The following is a 24,348-nucleotide window of genomic DNA, read 5'->3' as shown; positions in this document are numbered from 1 at the left end:
AAAAGTTTGTTACGAACTAAAGTTTCATTTCTAAATTAATTTATGAATTTAATTTTCGTATTAATATAATTAATGCTACAGAATGTGAGCGTGACTTATTATATACAATAAGAATAAATGTCTAATTAACCATTCATTGCCTTAATTTTCCCACAGGTCAAATCGGACTATTTAGCTCGCTGAGAGACATTCCTATTCTAAAGCGCCATCTAGGTGTATCACGATTTTTAGGGATCGATAGAAGAGGCGGTACGATTTTACAAAGTAGTTAGGTACCACCAGGAAAAGCGGCTATTGTCTCCTGGTGGCTTGTGGTGATGTACTTAATGCAGCTATACTCAACTAGCGGTTAGAAAGTACAATTTGTGGGACATCCCAGAAACGCATTTCCAAGAAACGCGAAAAAAGAAGACAACAGATAGGAAGAAAAGGTCCTTGAATATCAAAATGTCACCTGAGAGATGGAACGGTAAATGATATATAAAACAAAAAACAAAACTGTCCATATTACACCTGTATAAATCAAATGTATCGCAGAAGTGTTTCAACAGCATTCAAGAGAATGAATATAAACACCAAACTTTGTCAAGCAATTTGGCTTCTTTTAATTGGCAAGTTGCAAGGTAAGTTACACTTAAAACAAGTAGGTTTAGGGTTAATGATAGCGTACGAAATTTTGGTTGATCGGTCGACTTTAAGAATGATTACATTATTGTATAAAGCCTGTACATCGCCTTGTATATATTGAGAGAGCACGCCGCCACTTGTGAACTCCGCTACATCTTTCTGAACATATTAATTTGCTTTATTACAGTTCTGTGCAGGTATTACTGAATGAATATCATGTTCGTATGTATATCTTTATATTCTATTTAAAAATTGGATATCTCTGACATATACTGTCGTTCTATTTAGCTATTTTATAACCAGAATTACTCATTTTAACATTGTCAGTAACGATCATTAGTAAGCTGTTGGATAAGAAATGAAATATACGCTTTTAGCCTTACGTAACAGAAGGCAGGTGGGGTTTTTAACTACCTTTGAAGGTTTTATTATACTATTATGTATACCTACATGCTATAACAAAAAACGTATCTTTAAGTCCTTCGTAAGCTCTGATTATACAAGAATATTAGCCTGATACTGTGGTACGTATTTAAATTGTACAATTTGTAAGAAATTTGAGTGTTTAGTAGTTTACATTCTATTGTTGAATTTAATAAAATTATTTTGACATACACATATTTAATTAGTTTTAACAAGTCTGATAAAAATTACTGTTTTTTGCAAAACAGAACTCAATTTTTTAACAGCGTTATAGTTTAACATCTTGATACCTATTTCTGTACACATTATTCTGCCTACTTACGTATAAATACCCATCATTCAGTAACTAATATAAATTGAATTAAAGTGGGTGTTGTGCAAATAAAAATATTTTTTGTCATAGAGTAAGTTCGACAAGATTTGAAATATTAAATTCAAGTATTCAAGAATAGAACTAACTTGGTGGAAAGAGAGAAATTTTAATGACGACATAAACCGAAACACGGGATGGAAATTAAATGTGGACGTGCGAGATAGCTCTGCCAGGCCATATTAAAAATATATACATATTTAGACACCTCTGCTAGGCCATATTAAAAATATATACATATTTAGACAGCTCTGCTAGGCCATATTAAAAATATATACATATTTAGACAGCTCTGCTAGGCCATATTAAAAATATATACATATTTAGACAGCTCTGCTAGGCCATATTAAAAATATATACATATTTAGACAGCTCTGCTAGGCCATATTAAAAATACATACATATTTAGACAACTCTGCCAGGCCATATTAAAAATATATACATATTTAGATAGCTCTGCTAGGCCATATTAAAAATATATACATATTTAGGTGTTTACAAGCTGTAAAAAACGTAGTTGAAAAGCTTGTCCTGAGAAACACTAAAATAGGTGAAAATGTAGAATTATCTTCTTAGACTGGAAATTACCATGATGTTCAACAAGTCTTCTGGAGAGTAAGGATGTTTGTTTGTTTGAATTTTGCGTAAAAACTAGACGGAAGGCAGTTAGTCGTCACCACCCACCGTCGACTCGTGGGCTACTCTTTTACTAACGAATAGTAGGATTGGTCGCACATTATACCAAACTCACGGCTGAAAGGACGAGCATGTTTGGTACGACCGGGATTCGAGCCGGCGATCCTCAGAATACGAATCGAACGCCTTAACCACCAATCTATGCTGGGCCAAGAGTAAGGAAAACGAACTTAGGTTCGTGTGGTCCGATGTGCATACATATAAAATTTCTTTTAAATGACGTTTTCTAATGACATACGACTACATAACTCTGTATTTTATGATTATAATATTATGAACACCAGGGTCATAAATTGTTGTATAATGACGATAATTTATCTCTACACTCTGTTATTGTTGCATTAAACAATGATCTTAAAATATATATTTCTACACTTCATCGCTGTAGAGTTATGCAATAATGTTAGGCCGTACAGTTTAATATATTACGTATTTAGTGCAGTACACTCTGGGACTGCAACATTAAACAATGATGATAAGCTATATATTTCTACACTTTATTGCTGTAGAGTTATCCAATAATGTTAGGCCTTACAATTTAATACTTTACGTATTTAGTATAGTACTCTCTGGAACATTAAACAATGATCTTAAGCTATATATGTCTACACTTTATTGCTGTAGAGTTATCCAATAATGTTAGGCCGTAATGTTTGATATATTACGTATTTAGTATAGTACTCTCTGGAACTGGAACATTAAACAATGATATTAGCAAAACATTTGTACACTTTATTGTTGAAGAGTTATGCAATAATGTTAAGCCGTACAGTTTAATATCTTACGTATTTAGTGTAGTACACTTTGGAAATGAAACATTAAACAATGATTTTAAGTTATATATTTCTACACTTTATTGCTATAGAGTTGTGCAATAATGTTAGGCCTTACAATATGATACTTTACGTATTTAGTATAGTACTCTCTGGAACATTAAACAATGATGCTAAGCTATATATTTCTACACTTTATTGTAGAATTATGCAATAATGTTAGGCCTTACAATTTGATACTTTACGTATTTAGTATAGTACTCTCTGGAACATTAAACAATGATGCTAAGCTAAGGCCTTACAATATGATACTTTACGTATTTAGTATAGTACTCTCTGGAACATTAAACAATGATGCTAAGCTATATATTTCTACACTTTATTGTAGAATTATGCAATAATGTTAGGCCTTACAATTTGATACTTTACGTATTTAGTATAGTACTCTCTGGAACATTAAACAATGATGCTAAGCTATATATTTCTAAACTCTATTGCTGTAGAGTTATGCAATAATGTTAGGCCGTACAGTTTGATATCTTACGTATTTAGTATAGTACTCTCTGGGACGGGAACATTAAACAATGATCTTAAGCTATATGTTTCTACACTTCATTGCTGTTGAGGTATGCAATAATGTTAGGTCGTACAGTTTGATATCTTAAGTATTTAGTATAGTACTCTCTGGGACTGGAACATTAATCAAAAATGGTAAGATATATATTTCTACACTCTGTTGTTGTAGAGTTATGCAATAATGTTAGGCCGTACAGTTTGATATCTTACGTATTTAGTATAGTACTCTCTGGGACTGGAACATTAAACAAAGATGCTAAGATATATATTTCTACACTCTATTGTTGTAGAGTTATGCAATAATGTTAAGCCGTACACTTTTATTGATTACATATTTTGTATAATACTCTCTGGGACTGGAACATTAAACAAAGATGCTAAGATATATATTTCTACACTCTATTGTTGTAGAGTTATGCAATAATGTTAGTCCGTACACTTTGATATCTTACGCATTTAGTACAGTTCTCTCTGGGACTGGAACATTAAACAATGATCTTAAGCTATATATTTCTTCACTTTATTGCTGTAGAGTTATGTAATAATGTGAGGTGTACAGTTTGATATCTTACGTATTTAGTATAGTACTCTATGGGACTGGAACATAAAACAATGATTCTAAGCTATATATTTCTACACTTTATTGCTGTTGAGGTATGCAATAATGTTAGGTCGTACAGTTTGATATCTTAAGTATTTAGTATAGTACTCTCTGGGACTGGAACATTAAACAAAGATGCTAAGATATATATTTCTACACTCTATTGTTGTAGAGTTATGCAATAATGTTAAGCCGTACACTTTTATTGATTACATATTTTGTATAATACTCTCTGGGACTGGAACATTAAACAAAGATGCTAAGATATATATTTCTACACTCTATTGTTGTAGAGTTATGCAATAATGTTAGGCAGTACAGTTTGATATCTTACGTATTTAGTATAGTACTCTCTGGGACGGGAACATTAAACAATGATCTTAAGCTATATATTTCTACACTTTATTGCTGTAGAGTTATTCAATAATGTTAGGATGTACAGTTTGATATCTTGCGTATTTAATGTAGTACTCTCTGGGACTGGAACATTAAACAATGATGGTAAGCTATATATTTCTACACTTTATTGTTGGAGAGCTATGCAATAATGTTAGCCTACACAGTTTGATATATTACCTATTTAGTATAGTACTCTCGGTGACTGGAACATTAAAAAATGGTTTTAAGTTATATATTTCTACACTTTATTGCTGTAGAATTATGCAATAATGTTAGGCCGTAGATTTTGATATATCACGTATTTAGTATAGTTCTTTCTGGGACTGGAACATTAAACAATGATCTTAAGTAATATATTTTGACACTTTATTGCTGTAGAGTTATCCAATAATGTTAGGCCGTATAGTATGATATTTTACGTATTTAATATACTAATCTCTGGGACTGAATAATGCTGAGCAATCTATTTCTACACTTTATTGTTGTAGTGTTATGCAATAATGTTAGGCCGTACAGTTTGATATACCACGTATTTAGTATAGTACTTTTTGGGACTGGAACATTAAACAATGATTTTAAGTTATATATTTCTACAGTTTATTGCTGTAGAGTTATGTAATAATGTGAGGTGTAAAGTTTTATATATTACGTATTAAGAATAGAACTCTCTTCGACTGGAACATCAAACAATGATATTAAGGTATGTATTTCTACACTTTATTGCTGTAGAGTTATGCAATAATGTTAGGCCATAGAGTTTGATGTATTACGTATTTAGTATAGTACTGCTGGGACTGGAACATTAAACAATGATCTTAAGCTATATATTTCTACACTTTATTGCTGTAGAGCTAGGCAATAATGTTAGGCCGTACAGTTTGATTGATTACATATTTGGTATAGTACTCTCTGGGACTGAAACATTAAACAATGATGTTAAGCTATATATTTCTACAGTTTATTGCTGTAGTGTTATGTAATCATGTTAGGTGTACAGTTTGATATAATACGTATTTAGTATAGTACTCTCTGGGACTGGGACATTAAACAATGATATTACGCTGTATATATCTATACTTTATTGATGTAGGGTTATGCAATAATGTTAGGTCGTAGAGTTGGATATATTAGGTATTTAATATAGTACTGCTGTGACTGGAACATTAAACAATGATCTTAAGCAATATATGTCTACACTTTATTGCTGTAGAATTATCCTATAATGTTAGGCCGTATAGTTTGATATCTTTCTATTTAGTATAGAACTCTCTGGGACTGGAACATGAAACAATGATGCTAAGCTGTATATTTCTAGACTTTATTGTTTTAGATTTATGCAATAATGTTAGGTAGTAGAGATTGATATATAACGTATTTAGTATAGTACTGTCTGGGACTGGGACATTAAACAATGATCTTAAGCAATATATGTCTACACTTTATCGCTGTAGAATTATCCAATAATGTTAGGCCGTACAGTTTGAAACTTTACGTACTTAATATAGATTTCTCTGTGACTGGAACATTAAACAATGATTTTAAGTTATATATTTCTACAGTTTATTGCTGAAGTGTAATGTAATAATGAGGGGTGTACAATTTGATATATTACGTTTTTAGTATAGTACTCTTTCGGACTGGAATATTAAACAATGATGCTAAGCTGTATATTTCTACACTTTATCGCTGTAGAATTATCCAATAATGTTAGGCCGTACAGTTTGAAACCTTACGTACTTAATACAGATTTCTCTGTGACTGTAACATTAAACAATGATTTTAAGTTATATATTTCTACAGTTTATTGCTGAAGGGTTATGTAATAATGAGGGGTGTACAGTTTGATATATTACGTTTTTAGTATAGTACTCTTTCGAACTGGAATATTAAACAATGATGCTAAGTTGTATATTTCTACACTTTATTGCTGTAGAGTTATGCAATAATGTTAGGTAGTAGAGTTTGATATCTTACGTATTTAGTATAGTACTCTCTGGGACTGGAATATTAAACAATTATATTAAGCTATATATTTCTACACTTTATTGTTGTAGAGTCATGCAATATTATTCGGCCGTACAGTTTGATTGATTACGTATTTAATACAGTACTTTCTGTGATTGTAACATTAAACAATGATATTAAGCTATATATTTCTACACTTTATTGCTGTAGAGTTATGCAATAATGTTATGCCGCAAAATTTTATGTATTACGTATTTAGTATAAAACTCTCTGGGATTGGAACAATAAACAATGATCTTAAGCTATATATTTCTACAATTTATTGCCGTAGAGTTATCCAATAATGTTAGTCTGTGCAGTTTGATACTTTACGTAGTTAATATAGATTTCTCTGTGACTGGAACATTAAACAATGGTTTTAAGTTGTATATTTCTACAATTTATTGCTCTAGTGTTATGTAATAACGTGAGGTGTACAGTTTGATATATAACGTATTTAGTATAGTACTTTCTGGGACTGGAACATTAAACAATGATATTAAGCTATATATTACTACACTTTATTGCTGTAGAGTTATGTAATAATGTTAGGCCGTACACTTTGATATCTTACGTATTTGGTATAGTACTGCTGGGACTGGAACATTAAACAATGAACTTAAGCTGTATAATACTACACTTTATTGCTGTAGAGTTATGCAATAATGTTAGGCCGTACAGTTTGAAACTTTAGGTATTTAATATAGATTTCTTTGCTACTGGAACATTAAACAATGATATTAAGCTATATATTTCTACACTTTATTGCTGTAGAGTTATGCAATAATGTTAGGCCGTACAGTTTGATATCTTACGTATTTAGTATAGTACTAACTGGGACTGGAACATTAAACGATGATCTTAAGCTATATATTTCTACACTTTATTGCTGTAGAGATATCATATAATGTTCGGCCGTACAGTTTGATATTTTACGTATTTAATATTGTATTCTCTGGAACTGGAACATTAAACAATGATGCTAAGCTATATATTTCTACACTTTATTGCTGTAGAGTTATGCAATAATTTTAGGCCGTACAGTTTGATATATTACGTATTTAGTATAGTACTCTTTGGGACTGGAACATTAAACAATGATCATAAGCAATATATGTCTACACTTTATTGCTGTAGAGATATCCAATAATGTTAGGCCGTACAGTTTGATACTTTAGGTATTTAATATAGATTTCTCTGCTACTGGAACATTAAACAATGATATTAAGCTATATATTTCTACACTTTATTGCTGTAGAGTTATGCAATAATGTTAGGCCGTACGGTTTGATATCTTACGTATTTAGTATAGTACTGCTGGGACTGGAACATTAAACAATGATTTTAAACTATATATTTCTACACTTTATTGCTGTAGAGTTATGCAATAATGTTAGGCCGTACAGTTTGATATCTAACGTATTTAGTATAATACTATTTGGGACTGGAACATTAAACAATGATCATAAGCAATATATGTCTACACTTTATTGCTGTAGAGATATCCAATAATGTTAGGCCGTACAGTTTGATACTTTAGGTATTTAATATAGATTTCTCTGCTACTGGAACATTAAACAATGATATTAAGCTATATATTTCTACACTTTATTGCTGTAGAGTTATGCAATGCTATTTGGCCGTATATTTTGATATCTTACGTATTTAGTATAGTACTCTCAGGGACTGGAACATTAAACAATGATCATAAGCTATATATTTCTACACTTTATTGTTGTAGAGTTCTACAATAATGTTAGGCCGTACTATTTGATTGATTACGTATTTAGTATAGTACTCTCTGGGACTGGATCATTAAACAATGATGCTAAGCTATATATTTGTACACATTATTGCTATTGAGTTATGCAATCATGTTAGGCCTTGCACTTTGATATTGTACGTATTTAGTATAGTACTCTCTAGAAGTGGAACATTAAACAATGATCATAAGCTATATATTTCTACACTTTATTGCTGTAGAGTTAAGCAAGAATATTAGCCGTACAATTTGATGTATTACGTATTTAGTATAGTACTATCTAAAACTGGAACATTAAACAATGATGCTAAGCTATATATTTCTACTGTTTATTGCTGTAGAGGTATCCAATAATGTTAGGCCTTACAGTTTGATATCTTTCGTATTTAGAATAGTACTCTCTGAGACTGGAACATTAAACAATAATTTTAAGTTATATATTTCTACAGTTTATTGCTGTAGAGTTATGTAATAATGTGAGGTGTACAGTTTGATATATTAAGTGTTTAGGATAGTACTCTCTGGAACTGGAACATTAAACAATGATTTTAAGCTATATATGTCTACACTTTATTGTTGTAGAGTTATGTAATAATGTGAGGTGTACAGTTTGATATCTTACGTATTTAGTATAGCACTCTATGGGACTGGAATATTAAACAATTATATTAAGCTATATATTTCTACACTTTATTGCTGTAGAGTTATGCAATAATGTTAGGCCGTAAGATTTGATATGTTACGTATTCAGTATAGTACTCTCTGGGACTGGAACATTAAACAATGATTTTAAGTTATATATTTCTACAGTTTATTGCTGAAGTGTTATGTAATAATGAGGGGTGTACAGTTTGATATATTACGTTTTTAGTATAGTACTCTTTCGGACTGGAATATTAAACAATGATGCTAAGCTGTATATTTCTACACTTTATTGCTGTAGAGTTATGCAATAATGGTATTCCGTGGAGTTTGATATCTTACGTATTTAGTATAGTACTCTCTGGGAATGGAATATTAAACAATGATATTAAGCTATATATTTCTACACTTTATCGCTGTAGAATTATCCAATAATGTTAGGCCGTACAGTTTGATACCTTACGTATTAATACAATTTCTCTGTGACTGGAACATTTTAATGATTTTTTATATATTTCTACAGTTTATTGCTGAAGGGTTATGTAATAATGAGGGGTGTACAGTTTGATATATTACGTTTTTAGTATAGTACTCTTTCGAACTGGAATATTAAACAATGATGCTAAGCTGTATATTTCTACACTTTATTGCTGTAGAGTTATGCAATAATGTTAGGTAGTAGAGTTTGATATCTTACGTATTTAGTATAGTACTCTCTGGGACTGGAATATTAAACAATTATATTAAGCTATATATTTCTACACTTTATTGCTGTAGAGTTATGCAATAATGTTAGGCCGTAGGGTTTGATATGTTACGTATTCAGTATAGTACTCTCTGGGACTGGAACATTAAACAATGATGCTAAGCTATATATTTCTACACTTTATTGTTGTAGAGTTATCATATAATGTTAGGCCGTACAGTTTGGTATATTACATATTTAGTATAGCACTTTCTTGGACTGGAATATCAAACAAGAATTTTAAGTTATATATTTCTACAGTTTATTTCTGTAGAGTCATGTAATAATGTGAGGTGTACAGTTTGATATATTAAGTGTTTAGTATAGTACTCTCTGGAATTGGAGCATTAAACAATGATCTTGAGCTATATATGTCTACACTTTATTGTTGTAGAGTTATGCAATATTATTCGGCCGTACAGTTTGATTGATTACGTATTTAATACAGTACTTTCTGTGATTGTAACATTAAACAATGATATTAAGCTATATATTTCTACACTTTATTGCTGTAGAGTTATGCAATAATGTTATGCCGCACAATTTTATGTATTACGTATTTAGTATAAAACTCTCTGGGATTGGAACAATAAACAATGATCTTAAGCTATATATTTCTACAATTTATTGCCGTAGAGTTATCCAATAATGTTAGTCCGTGCAGTATGATACTTTACGTATTTAATATAGATTTCTCTGTGACTGGAACATTAAACAATGGTTTTAAGTTATATATTTCTACAATTTATTGCTCTAGTGTTATGTAATAATGTGAGGTGTACAGTTTGATATATTACGTATTTAGTATAGTACTCTCTGGGACTGGAACATTAAACAATGATGCTAAGCTGTATATTTGTACACTTTATTGGTTTAGATTTATGCAATAATGTTAGGTAGTAGAGTTTGATATATTACGTATTTAGTATAGTACTGTCTGGGACTGGAACATTAAACAATGATCTTAAGCAATATATGTCTACACTTTATCGCTGTAGAATTATCCAATAAGGTTTGGCCGTACAGTTTGAAACTTTACGTACTTAATATAGATTTCTCTGTGACTGGAACATTAAACAATAATTTTAAGTTATATATTTCTACAGTTTATTGCTGAAGTGTTATGTAATAATGAGGGGTGTAAAGTTTGATATATTACGTATTTAGTATAGTACTGCTGGGACTGGAACATTAAACAATGATTTTAAACTATATATTTCTACACTTAATTGCTGCAGAGTTATGCAATAATGTTAGGCCGTACAGTTTGATATCTTACGTATTTAGTATAGTACTATCTGGGACGGGAACATGAAACAATGATCTTAAGCTATATATTTCTACACTTTATTGCTGTAGAGTTATGCAATTTTGTTAGGCCGTAATGTTTTATTGATTACATATTTGGTATAGTACTCTCTGGGACTGGAACATTAAACAGTGATACTAAGCTATATATTTTTACACTTTATAGATGTAGAGTTATGCAATAATGTTAGTCCGTACACTTTGATATCTTACGCATTTAGTACAGTTCTCTCTCGGACTGGAACATTAAAGAATGATCTTAAGCTATATATTTCTACAATTTATTGCTGTAGAGTTATCCAATAATGTTAATACGTACAGTTTGATATCTTACGTATTTAATATAGTACTCTCTGGGACTAGAACCTTAAACAATGATTTTAAGTTATATATTTCTTCACTTTATTGCTGTAGAGTTATGCAATAATGTTAGGCCGTAGATTTTGATATATCACGTATTTAGTATAGTTCTTTCTGGGACTGGAACATTAAACAATGATCTTAAGTAATATATATTGACACTTTATTGCTGTAGAGTTATCCAATAATGTTAGGCCGTATAGTTTGATATTTTACGTATTTAATATAGATTTCTCTGCTACTGGAACATTAAACAATGATATTAAGCTATATATTTGTACACTTTATTGCTGTAGAGCTAGGCAATAATGTTAGGCCGTACAGTTTGATTGATTACATATTTGGTATAGTACTCTCTGGGACTGAAACATTAAACAATGATGTTAAGCTATATGTTTCTACAGTTTATTGCTGTAGTGTTATGTAATCATGTTAGGTGTACAGTTTGATATAATACGTATTTAGTATAGTACTCTCTGGGACTGGGACATTAAACAATGATATTACGCTGTATATATCTATACTATATTGATGTAGGGTTATGCAATAATGTTAGGTCGTAGAGTTGGATATATTAGGTATTTAATATAGTACTGCTGTGACTGGAACATTAAACAATGATCTTAAGCAATATATGTCTACACTTTATTGCTGTAGAATTATCCTATAATGTTAGGCCGTACAGTTTGATATCTTTCTATTTAGTATAGAACTCTCTGGGACTGGAACATTAAACAATGATGCTAAGCTGTATATTTCTAGATTTTATTGCTTTAGAGTTATCCAATAATGTTAGGCCGTACAGTTTGATACTTTAGGTATTTAATATAGATTTCTCTGCTACTGGAACATTAAATAATGATATTAAACTATATATTTGTACACTTTATTGCTGTAGAGTCATGCAATAATGTTAGGCCGTACGGTTTGATATCTCACGTATTTAGTATAGTACTGCTGGGACTGGAACATTAAACAATGATTTTAAGCTATATATTTCTACACTTTATTGCTGTAGAGTTATGCAATAATGTTAGGCCGTACAGTTTGATATCTTACGTATTTAGTATAGTACTATCTTGGACTGGAACATTAAACAATGATCTTAAGCTGTATATTTCTACACTTTATTGCTTTAGAGTTATGCAATGCTATTAGGCCGTACATTTTGATATCTTACGTATTTAGTATAGTACTCTCAGGGACTGGAACATTAAACAATGATCATAAGCTATATATTTCTACACTTTATTGTTGTAGAGTTCTACAATAATGTTAGGCCGTACTATCTGATTGATTACGTGTTTAGTATAGTACTCTCTGGGACTGGAACATTAAACAATGATGCTAAGCTATATATTTGTACACTTTATTGCTATTGAGTTATGCAATCATGTTAGGCCTTGCACTTTGATATTGTACGTATTTAGTATAGTACTCTCTAGAAGTGGAACATTAAACAATGATCTTAAGCTATATATTTCTACAATTTATTGCTGTAGAGTTAAGCAAGAATGTCAGCCGTACAATTTGATGTATTACGTATTTAGTATAGTACTATCTAAAACTGGAACATTAAACAATGATGCTAAGCTATATATTTCTACTCTTTATTGCTGTAGAGGTATCCAATAATGTTAGGCCTTACAGTTTGATATCTTTCGTATTTAGAATAGTACTCTCTGAGACTGGAACATTAAACAATAATTTTAAGTTATATATTTCTACAGTTTATTGCTGTAGAGTTATGTAATAATGTGAGGTGTACAGTTTGATATATTAAGTGTTTAGGATAGTACTCTCTGGAACTGGAACATTAAACAATGATTTTAAGCTATATATGTCTACACTTTATTGTTGTAGAGTTATGTAATAATGTGAGGTGTACAGTTTGATATCTTACGTATTTAGTATAGTACTCTATGGGACTGGAACATTAAACAAAGATGCTAAGATATATATTTCTACACTCTATTGTTGTAGAGTTATGCAATAATGTTAAGCCGTACACTTTTATTGATTACATATTTTGTATAATACTCTCTGGGACTGGAACATTAAACAAAGATGCTAAGATATATATTTCTACACTCTATTGTTGTAGAGTTATGCAATAATGTTAGGCCGTACAGTTTGATATCTTACGTATTTAGTATAGTACTCTCTGGGACGGGAACATTAAACAATGATCTTAAGCTATATATTTCTACACTTTATTGCTGTAGAGTTTTCAATAATGTTAGGATGTACAGTTTGATATCTTGCGTATTTAATATAGTACTCTCTGGGACTGGAACATTAAACAATGATGGTAAGCTATATATTTCTACACTTTATTGTTGGAGAGCTATGCAATAATGTTAGGCTACACAGTTTGATATATTACCTATTTAGTATAGTACTCTCGGTGACTGGAACATAAAAAAATGGTTTTAAGTTATATATTTCTACACTTTATTGCTGTAGAGTTATGCAATAATGTTAGGCCGTAGATTTTGATATATCACGTATTTAGTATAGTTCTTTCTGGGACTGGAACATTAAACAATGATCTTAAGTAATATATATTGACACTTTATTGCTGTAGAGTTATCCAATAATGTTAGGCCGTATAGTTTGATATTTTACGTATTTAATATAGATTTCTCTGCTACTGGAACATTAAACAATGATATTAAGCTATATATTTGTACACTTTATTGCTGTAGAGCTAGGCAATAATGTTAGGCCGTACAGTTTGATATCTTACGTATTTAGTATAGTACTATCTTGGACTGGAACATGAAACAATGATCTTAAGCTGTATATTTCTACACTTTATTGCTTTAGAGTTATGCAATGCTATTAGGCCGTACATTTTGATATCTTACGTATTTAGTATAGTACTCTCAGGGACTGGAACATTAAACAATGATCATAAGCTATATATTTCTACACTTTATTGTTGTAGAGTTCTACAATAATGTTAGGCCGTACTATCTGATTGATTACGTGTTTAGTATAGTACTCTCTGGGACTGGAACATTAAACAATGATGCTAAGCTATATATTTGTACACTTTATTGCTATTGAGTTATGCAATCATGTTAGGCCTTACACTTTGATATTGTACGTATTTAGTATAGTACTCTCTAGAAGTGGAACATTAAACAATGATCTTAAGCTATATATATTTCTACAATTTATTGCTGTAGAGTTAAGCAAGAATGTCAGCCGTACAATTTGATGTATTACGTATTTAGTATAGTACTATCTGAAACTGGAACATTAAACAATGATGCTAAGCTATATATTTCTACTGTTTATTGCTGTAGAGGTATCCAATAATGTTAGGCCTTACAGTTTGATATCTTTCGTATTTAGAATAGTACTCTCTGAGACTGGAACATTAAACAATAATTTTAAGTTATATATTTCTACAGTTTATTGCTGTAGAGTTATGTAATAATGTGAGGTGTACAGTTTGATATATTAAGTGTTTAGGATAGTACTCTCTGGAACTGGAACATTAAACAATGATTTTAAGCTATATATGTCTACACTTTATTGTTGTAGAGTTATGTAATAATGTGAGGTGTACAGTTTGATATCTTACGTATTTAGTATAGTACTCTATGGGACTGGAACATTAAACAAAGATGCTAAGATATATATTTCTACACTCTATTGTTGTAGAGTTATGCAATAATGTTAAGCCGTACACTTTTATTGATTACATATTTTGTATAATACTCTCTGGGACTGGAACATTAAACAAAGATGCTAAGATATATATTTCTACACTCTATTGTTGTAGAGTTATGCAATAATGTTAGGCCGTACAGTTTGATATCTTACGTATTTAGTATAGTACTCTCTGGGACGGGAACATTAAACAATGATCTTAAGCTATATATTTCTACACTTTATTGCTGTAGAGTTTTCAATAATGTTAGGATGTACAGTTTGATATCTTGCGTATTTAATGTAGTACTCTCTGGGACTGGAACATTAAACAATGATGGTAAGCTATATATTTCTACACTTTATTGTTGGAGAGCTATGCAATAATGTTAGGCTACACAGTTTGATATATTACCTATTTAGTATAGTACTCTCGGTGACTGGAACATAAAAAAATGGTTTTAAGTTATATATTTCTACACTTTATTGCTGTAGAGTTATGCAATAATGTTAGGCCGTAGATTTTGATATATCACGTATTTAGTATAGTTCTTTCTGGGACTGGAACATTAAACAATGATCTTAAGTAATATATATTGATACTTTATTGCTGTAGAGTTATCCAATAATGTTAGGCCGTATAGTTTGATATTTTACGTATTTAATATAGATTTCTCTGCTACTGGAACATTAAACAATGATATTAAGCTATATATTTGTACACTTTATTGCTGTAGAGCTAGGCAATAATGTTAGGCCGTACAGTTTGATTGATTACATATTTGGTATAGTACTCTCTGGGACTGAAACATTAAACAATGATGTTAAGCTATATATTTCTACAGTTTATTGCTGTAGTGTTATGTAATCATGTTAGGTGTACAGTTTGATATAATACGTATTTAGTATAGTACTCTCTGGGACTGGGACATTAAACAATGATATTACGCTGTATATATCTATACTATATTGATGTAGGGTTATGCAATAATGTTAGGTCGTAGAGTTGGATATATTAGGTATTTAATATAGTACTGCTGTGACTGGAACATTAAACAATGGTCTTAAGCAATATATGACTACACTTTATTGCTGTAGAATTATCCTATAATGTTAGGCCGTACAGTTTGATGTCTTTCTATTTAGTATAGAACTCTCTGGGACTGGAACATTAAACAATGATGCTAAGCTGTATATTTCTAGATTTTATTGCTTTAGATTTATGCAATAATGTTAGGTAGTAGAGTTTGATATATAATGTATTTAGTATAGTACTAACTGGGACTGGAACATTAAACAATGATCTTAAAAAAATATATGTCTACACTTTATTGCTGTAGAGATATCCAATAATGTTAGGCCGTACAGTTTGATACTTTAGGAATTTAATATAGATTTCTCTGCTACTGGAACATTAAACAATGATATTAAGCTATATATTTGTACACTTTATTGCTGTAGAGTTATGCAATAATGTTAGGCCGTACATTTTGATATCTTACGTATTTAGTATAGTACTATCTAAAACTGGAACATTAAACAATGATTCTAAGCTATATATTTCTACTGTTTATTGCTGTAGAGGTATCCAATAATGTTAGGCCTTACAGTTTGATATATTACGTATTTAGTATAGTACTTTCTGAGACTGGAACATTAAACAATAATTTTAAGTTATATATTTCTACAGTTTATTGCTGTAGAGTTATGTAATAATGTGAGGTGTACAGTTTGATATATTAAGTGTTTAGGATAGTACTCTCTGGAACTGGAACATTAAACAATGATTTTAAGCTATATTTGTCTACACTTTATTGTTGTAGAGTTATTTAATAATGTTAGGCTGTACAGTTTGATTGATTACGTATTTAGTATAGTACTCTCTGGGACTGGAACATTAAACAATGATATTAAGCTATATATTTCTACACTTTATTGCTGTAGAGTTATGCAATAATATTATGCCGTCAAGTTTTATGTATTACGTATTTAGTATAGTACTCTCTGGGACTGGAACATTAAACAATGATCTTAAGCAATATATTTCTACAATTTATTGCTGTAGAGTTATGCAATAATGTTAGGACGTACAGTTTGATATCTTACGTATTTAGTATAGTACTCTCTGGGACTGGAACATTAAACAATGATTTTAAGTTATATATTTCTACACTTTATTGCTGTAGAGTTATGTAATAATGTTAGGCCGTACAGTTTGATATATTACGTATTTAGTATAGTACTCTTTGGGACTGGAACATTAAACAATGATCATAAGCTATATATTTGTACACTTTATTGCTGTAGAGTTATGCAATAATGTTAGGCCGAACACTTTGATGTATTACGTATTTAGTATAGTACTATCTGGGACTGGAACATTAAACAATGATGCTAAGCTATATATTTCTACTCTTTATTGCTGTAGAGGTATCCAAAAATGTTAGGCCTTACAGTTTGATATCTTACGTATTTAGAATAGTACTCTCTGAGACTGGAACATTAAACAATGATTTTAAGCTATATATTTCTACACTTTATTGCTGTAGAGTTATATATTAAGTGTTTAATAGTACTCTCTGGAACTGGAACATTATACAATGATCTTGAGCTATATATGTCTACACAGTTTGATATATTACGTATTTAGTATAGTACTACACTCTGTGACTGGAACATTAAACAATGATTATTAAGCTATATATTTCTACACTTTATTGCTGTAGAGTTATGCAATAATGTTAGGCCGCACAGTTTGATATCTTACGTATTTAGTATAGTACTCTCTGGTTTTGGAACATTAAACAATGATCTTAAGCTATATATTTCTACACTTTATTGCCGTAGAGTTATCAATAATGTTAGGATGTAGTATGATATATTACGTATTTAGTATAGATACTCTCGGTGACTGGAACATTAAACAATGGTTTTAAGTTATATATTTCTACACTTTATTGCTGTAGACTTATGCAATAATGTTAGGCCGTAGAGTTTGATATATGACGTTTTTAGCATAGTACTGTCTTGGACTGGAACATTAAACAATGATCTTAAGCTGTATATTTCTACACTTTATTGCTGTAGAGTTATGCAATAATGTTAGGCCGTACAGTTTGATATATTACGTATTTAGTATAGTACTATCTGGGACTGGAACATTAAACAATGATATTAAGCTATATATTTCTACACTTTATTGCTGTAGAGTTATGCAATAATGTTAGGCCGTACAGTTTGATATCTTACGTATTTAGTATAGTACTCTCTGGGACTGGAACATTAAACAATGATTTTAAGCTATATATTTTCACACTTTATTGCTCTAGAGTTATTGAATAATGTTAGGCAGTACAGTTTGATATCTTACGTATTTAGTATAGTACTCTCTGGGACTGGAATATGAAACAATGATTCTATGCTATATATTTCTACACTTTATTGCTTTAGAGTTATGCAATAATGTTAGGCCGCACAGTTTGATATCTTACGTATTTAGTATAGTACTCTCTGAGATTGGAACATTAAAAAATGATATTAAGCTATATATTTCTACACTTTATTGCTGTAGACTTATGCAATAATGTTAGGCCGTACAGTTGATGCTATTTAGCATAGAACTGTCTGGGACTGGAACATTAAACAATGATCTTAAGCTGTATATTTCTGACTTTATTCTTTAGAGTTATGCAATGCTATTAGGCCGTACATTTTGATATCTTACGTATTTAGTATAGTACTCTCTGGGACTGGAATATGAAACAATGATTCTATGCTATATATTTCTACACTTTATTGCTGTAGAGTTATCCAATAATGTTAGACCGTGCAGTTTGATACCTTACGTATTTAATATAGAATTCTTTGAGACTGGAACAATAAACATTGAGGCTAAGCTAGATATTTCTACTCTTTATTGCTGTAGTGTTATTCAATAATGTTAGGCCATACAGTTTGATATCTTACGTATTTAATATAGTACTTTCTGGGACTGAACAATAATCAATTATGCTGAGCTATATATTTCTACACTTTATTGTTGTTGAGTTATGCATTAATGTTAGGCCGTACAGTTTGATATATTACATATTTAGTATAGTATCTCTGGGACTGGAACACTAAACAATAATTTTAAGTTATACATTTCTACAGTTTATTGCTGTAGAGTTATGTAATAATGTGAGGTGTACAGTTTGATATATTAAGTGTTTAGTATACTACTCTCTGGAACTGGAACATTAAGCAATGATTTTAAGTTATATATGTCTACACTTTATTGTTGTAGAGTTATTTAATAATGTAAGGCTGTACAGTTTGATTGATTACGTATTTAGTATAGTACTCTCTGGGACTGGAACATTAAACAATGATATTAAGCTATATATTTCTACATTTTATTGCTGTAGAGTTATGCAATAATGTTATGCCGTCAAGTTTTATGTATTACGTATTTAGTATAGTACTCTCTGGAACTGGAACATTAAACAATGGTGCTAAGCAATATGTTTTTACACTTTATTGCTGTAGAATTATGCAATAATGTTAGGACGTACAGTTTGATATCTTACGTATTTAGTATAGTACTCTCTGAGACTGGGAGATTAAACAATGATATTAAGCTATATATTTCTACACTTTATTGCTGTAGAGTTATCCAATAATGTTAGGCCGTGCAGTTTTATAACTTACGTATTTAATATAGAATTCTTTGGGACTGGAACATTAAATATTGATGCTAAGCTAGATATTTCTACTCTTTATTGTTGTAGAGTTATGCAATAATTTTAGGCCGTACAATTTGATTGATTACGTATTTAATATAGTAGTCTGTGGGACTGGAACATTAATCAATGATGCTGAGCTATATATTTCTACACTTTATTGTTTTAGAGTTATGCAATAGTGTTAGCCCGTACAGTTTGATATATTACATATTTAGTATAATACTCTCTGGGACTGGAACATTAAACAATAATTTTAAGTTATATATTTCTACAGTTTATTGCTGAAGTGTTATGTAGTAATGAGTGGTGTACAGTTTGATATATTACGTTTTTAGTATAGTACTCTTTCGGACTGGAATATTAAACAATGATGCTAAGCTGTATATTTCTACACTTTATTGCTGTAGAGTTATGCAATAATGGTAGTCCGTAGAGTTTGATATCTTACGTATTTAGTATAGTACTCTCTGGGACTGGAATATTAAACAATGAGATTAAGCTATATATTTCTACACTTTATTGCTGTAGAGTTATGCAATAATGTTAGGCCGTAGGGTTTGATATGTTACGTATTCAGTATAGTACTCTCTGGGACTGGAACATTAAAGAATGATCTTAAGCTATATATTTCTACACTTTATTGCTGTAGAGTTATCATATAATGTTAGGCCGTACAGTTTGGTATATTACATATTTAGTATAGTACTTTCTTGGACTGGAATATCAAACAAGAATTTTAAGTTATATATTTCTACAGTTTATTGCTGTAGAGTTATGTAATAATGTGAGGTGTACAGTTTGATATATTAAGTGTTTAGTATAGTACTCTCTGGAATTGGAGCATTAAACAATGATCTTAAGCTATATATGTCTACACTTTATTGTTGTACAGTTATGAAATATTATTCAGCCGTACAGTTTGATTGATTACGTATTTAGTATAGTACTCTCTGGGACTGGAACATTAAACAATGAACTTAAGCTGTATAATACTACACTTTATTGCTGTAGAGTTAGGCAATAATGTTAGGCCGTACAGTTTGATATCTTTCGTATTTAGTATAGTAGTAACTGGGACTGGAACATTAAACAATGATGCTAAGCTATATTTTTCGACACTTTATTCTTGTAGAGTTATGGAATAATGTTTGGCCGTACAGTTTTTTATGTTACGTATTTAGTATAGTACTCTCTGTTACTGGAACACTATACAAAGATCTTAAGCTTTATATTTCTACACTTTATCGCTGTAGAATTATCCAATAATGTTAGGCCGTACAGTTTGAAAGTTTTCGTACTTAATATAGATTTCTCTGTGACTGTTACATTAAACAATGATTTTAAGTTATATATTTCTACCGTTTATTGCTGAAGTGTTATGTAATAATGAGGGGTGTACAGTTTGATATATTACGTTTTTAGCATAGTACTCTTTCGGACTGGTATATTAAACAATGATGCTAAGCTGTATATTTCTACACTTTATTGCTGTAGAGTTATGCAATAATGGTAGTCCGTAAAGTTTGATATCTTACGTATTTAGTATAGTACTCTCTGGGACTGGAATATTAAACAATGATATTAAGCTATATATTTCTACACTTTATTGCTGTAGAGTTATGCAATAATGTTAGGCCGTAGGGTTTGATATGTTACGTATTCAGTATCGTACTCTCTGGGACTGGAACATTAAACAATGATCTTAAGCTATATATTTCTACACTTTATTGCTGTAGAGTTATGCAATAATTTTAAACCGTACAGTTTGATATATTACGTATTTAGTATAGTACTCTTTGGGACTGGAACATTAAACAATGATCTTAAGCTATATATTTCTACACTTTATTGCTGTAGAGTTATGCAATAATTTTAAACCGTACAGTTTGATATATTACGTATTTAGTATAGTACTCTTTGGGACTGGAACATCAAACATTGATCATAAGCAATATATGTCTACACTTTATTGCTGTAGAGTTATCCAATAATGTTAGGCCGTACAGTTTGATACTTTAGGTATTTAATATAGATTTCTCTGCTACTGGAACATTAAACAATGATATTAAGCAATATATTTCTACAATTTATTGCTGTAGAGTTATGCAATAATGTTAGGCCGTACAGTTTGATATCTTACGTATTTAGTATAGTACTGCTGGGACTGGAACATTAAACAATGATTTTAAATTATATATTTCTACACTTTATTGTTGTAGAGTTATGCAATAATGTTAGGCTGTACAGTTTGATTGATTACGTATTTAGTATAGTACTCTCTGGGACTGGAACATTAAACAATGATGATAAGCTATATATTTCTACACTTTATTGTTGTAGAGTTATGCAATAATGTTATGCCGTACAAGTTTGATGTATTACGTATTTAGTATAGTACTCTCTGGAACTGGAACATTAAACAATGATGCTAAGCTATATATTTCTACACTTTATTGCTGTAGAGTTATGCAATAATGTTAGGCCTTACAGTTTGATATCTTACGTATTTAGTATAGTACTCTCTGAGACTGGAACATTAAACAATGATATTAAGCTATATATTTCTACACTTTATTGCTGTAGAGTTAGCAATAATGTTAGGCCGTACAGTTTGATAACTTACGTATTTAGTATACTATTCTTTGGGACTGGAACATTAAGCAATGATGCTAAGTTATATATTTCTACACTTTATTGTTGTAGAGTTATGCAATAATTTTAGGCCGTACAGTTTGATTGATTACGTATTTAGTATAGTAGTCTCTGGGACTGGAACATTAAACAATGATGCTAAGCTATATATTTCTACATTTTATTGCTTTAGAGTTATGCAATAATGTTATGCCGTCAGTTTTATATATTACGCATTTAGTATAGTACTCTCTGGAACTGGAACATTAAACAATAATTTTAAGTTATATATTTCTACACTTTATTGCTGTAGAATTATGCAATAATGTTAGGACGTACAGTTTGATATATTACGTATTTAGTATAGTACTCTCTGAGACTGGAAGATTAAACAATGATATTAAGCTATATATTTCTACACTTTATTGCTGTAGAGTTATCCAATAATGTTAGGCCGTGCAGTTTTATAACTTACGTATTTAATATAGAATTCTTTGGGACTGGAACATTAAATATTGATGCTAAGCTAGATATTTCTACACTTTATTGTTTTAGAGTTATGCAATAATGTTAGGCCGTAGGGTTTGATATGTTACGTATTCAGTATAGTACTCTCTGGGACTGGAACATTAAACAATGATCTTAAGCTATATATTTCTACACTTTATTGCTGTAGAGTTATGCAATAATTTTAAACCGTACAGTTTGATATATTACGTATTTAGTATAGTACTCTTTGGGACTGGAACATTAAACATTGATCATAAGCAATATATGTCTATACTTTATTGCTGTAGAGTTATCCAATAATGTTAGGCCGTACAGTTTGATACTTTAGGTATTTAATATAGATTTCTCTGCTACTGGAACATTAAACAATGATATTAAGCAATATATTTCTACAATTTATTGCTGTAGAGTTATGCAATAATGTTAGGCCGTACAGTTTGATATCTTACGTATTTAGTATAGTACTGCTGGGACTGGAACATTAAACAATGATTTTAAATTATATATTTCTATACTTTATTGCTGTAGAGTTATGCAATAATGTTAGGCCGTACAGTTTGATATCTTACGTATTTAGTATAGTACTCTCAGGGACTGGAACATTAAACAATGATGATAAGCTATATATTTCTACACTTTATTGTTGTAGAGTTACACAATAATCTTAGGCCGTACTATCTGATTGATTACGTATTTAGTATAGTACTCTCTGGGACTGGAACATTAAACAATGATGCTAAGCTATATATTTGTACACTTTTTTGCTGTAGAGTTATGCAATCATGTTAGGCCTTTCACTTTGATATTGTACGTATTCAGTATAGTACTCTCTAGAAGTGGAACATTAAACAATGATCTTAAGCTATATATTTCTACACTTTATTGCTGTAGAGTTAAGCAAGAATTTAGCCGTACAATTTGATATTTTACGTATTTAGTATAGTACTCTCTGGGACTGGAACATTAAACAATGATTCTAAGCTATATATTTCTACACTTTATTGCTGTAGAGTTATGCAATAATGTTAGACCGAACATTTTGATGTATTACGTATTTAGTATAGTACTCTCTGGGACTGGAACATTAAACAATGATGCTAAGCTATATATTTCTACTCTTTATTGCTGTAGAGGTATCCAATAATGTTAGGCCTTACAGTTTGATATCTTACGTATTTAGAATAGTACTCTCTGAGACTGGAACATTAAACAATGATTTTAAGCTATATATTTTTACACTTTATTGCTCTAGAGTTATGCAATAATGTTAGGCAGTACAGTTTGATATTTTACGTATTTAGTATAGTACTCTCTGGGACTGGAATATGAAACAATGATTCTATGCTTTATATTTCTACACTTTATTGCTTTAGAGTTATGCAATAATTTTATGCCGTCAAGTTTTATGTATTACGTATTTAATATAGTACTCTCTGGGACTGGAACATTAAACAATGGTGCTAAGAATATGTTTCTACACTTTATTGCTGTAGAATTATGCAATAATGTTAGGACGTACAGTTTGATATCTTAC

General features: G+C 30.4%; 1 protein-coding gene across 1 annotated transcript in view; it reads left to right on the top strand.

Moving 5' to 3' along the window:
- Positions 1-290: 290 nt before the first annotated feature.
- Positions 291-24,348, top strand: part of LOC143233084 (protein turtle-like) — a 414,845-nt gene continuing 390,787 nt past the window's right edge. Inside the window, exon 1 of the mRNA XM_076468971.1 lies at positions 291-623. Within this exon, the coding sequence (XP_076325086.1) occupies positions 527-623 (97 nt within the window). The 5' untranslated portion in view covers positions 291-526. The remainder of the gene's footprint in view (positions 624-24,348) is intronic.

The sequence above is a fragment of the Tachypleus tridentatus genome, chromosome 12, assembly GCF_004210375.1.
Source record: "Tachypleus tridentatus isolate NWPU-2018 chromosome 12, ASM421037v1, whole genome shotgun sequence".
NCBI classification, from domain to species: domain Eukaryota; kingdom Metazoa; phylum Arthropoda; class Merostomata; order Xiphosura; family Limulidae; genus Tachypleus; species Tachypleus tridentatus.
Note: the sequence above shows the minus strand (reverse complement) of the source record. Positions and strands in the feature narration are given on the sequence as shown.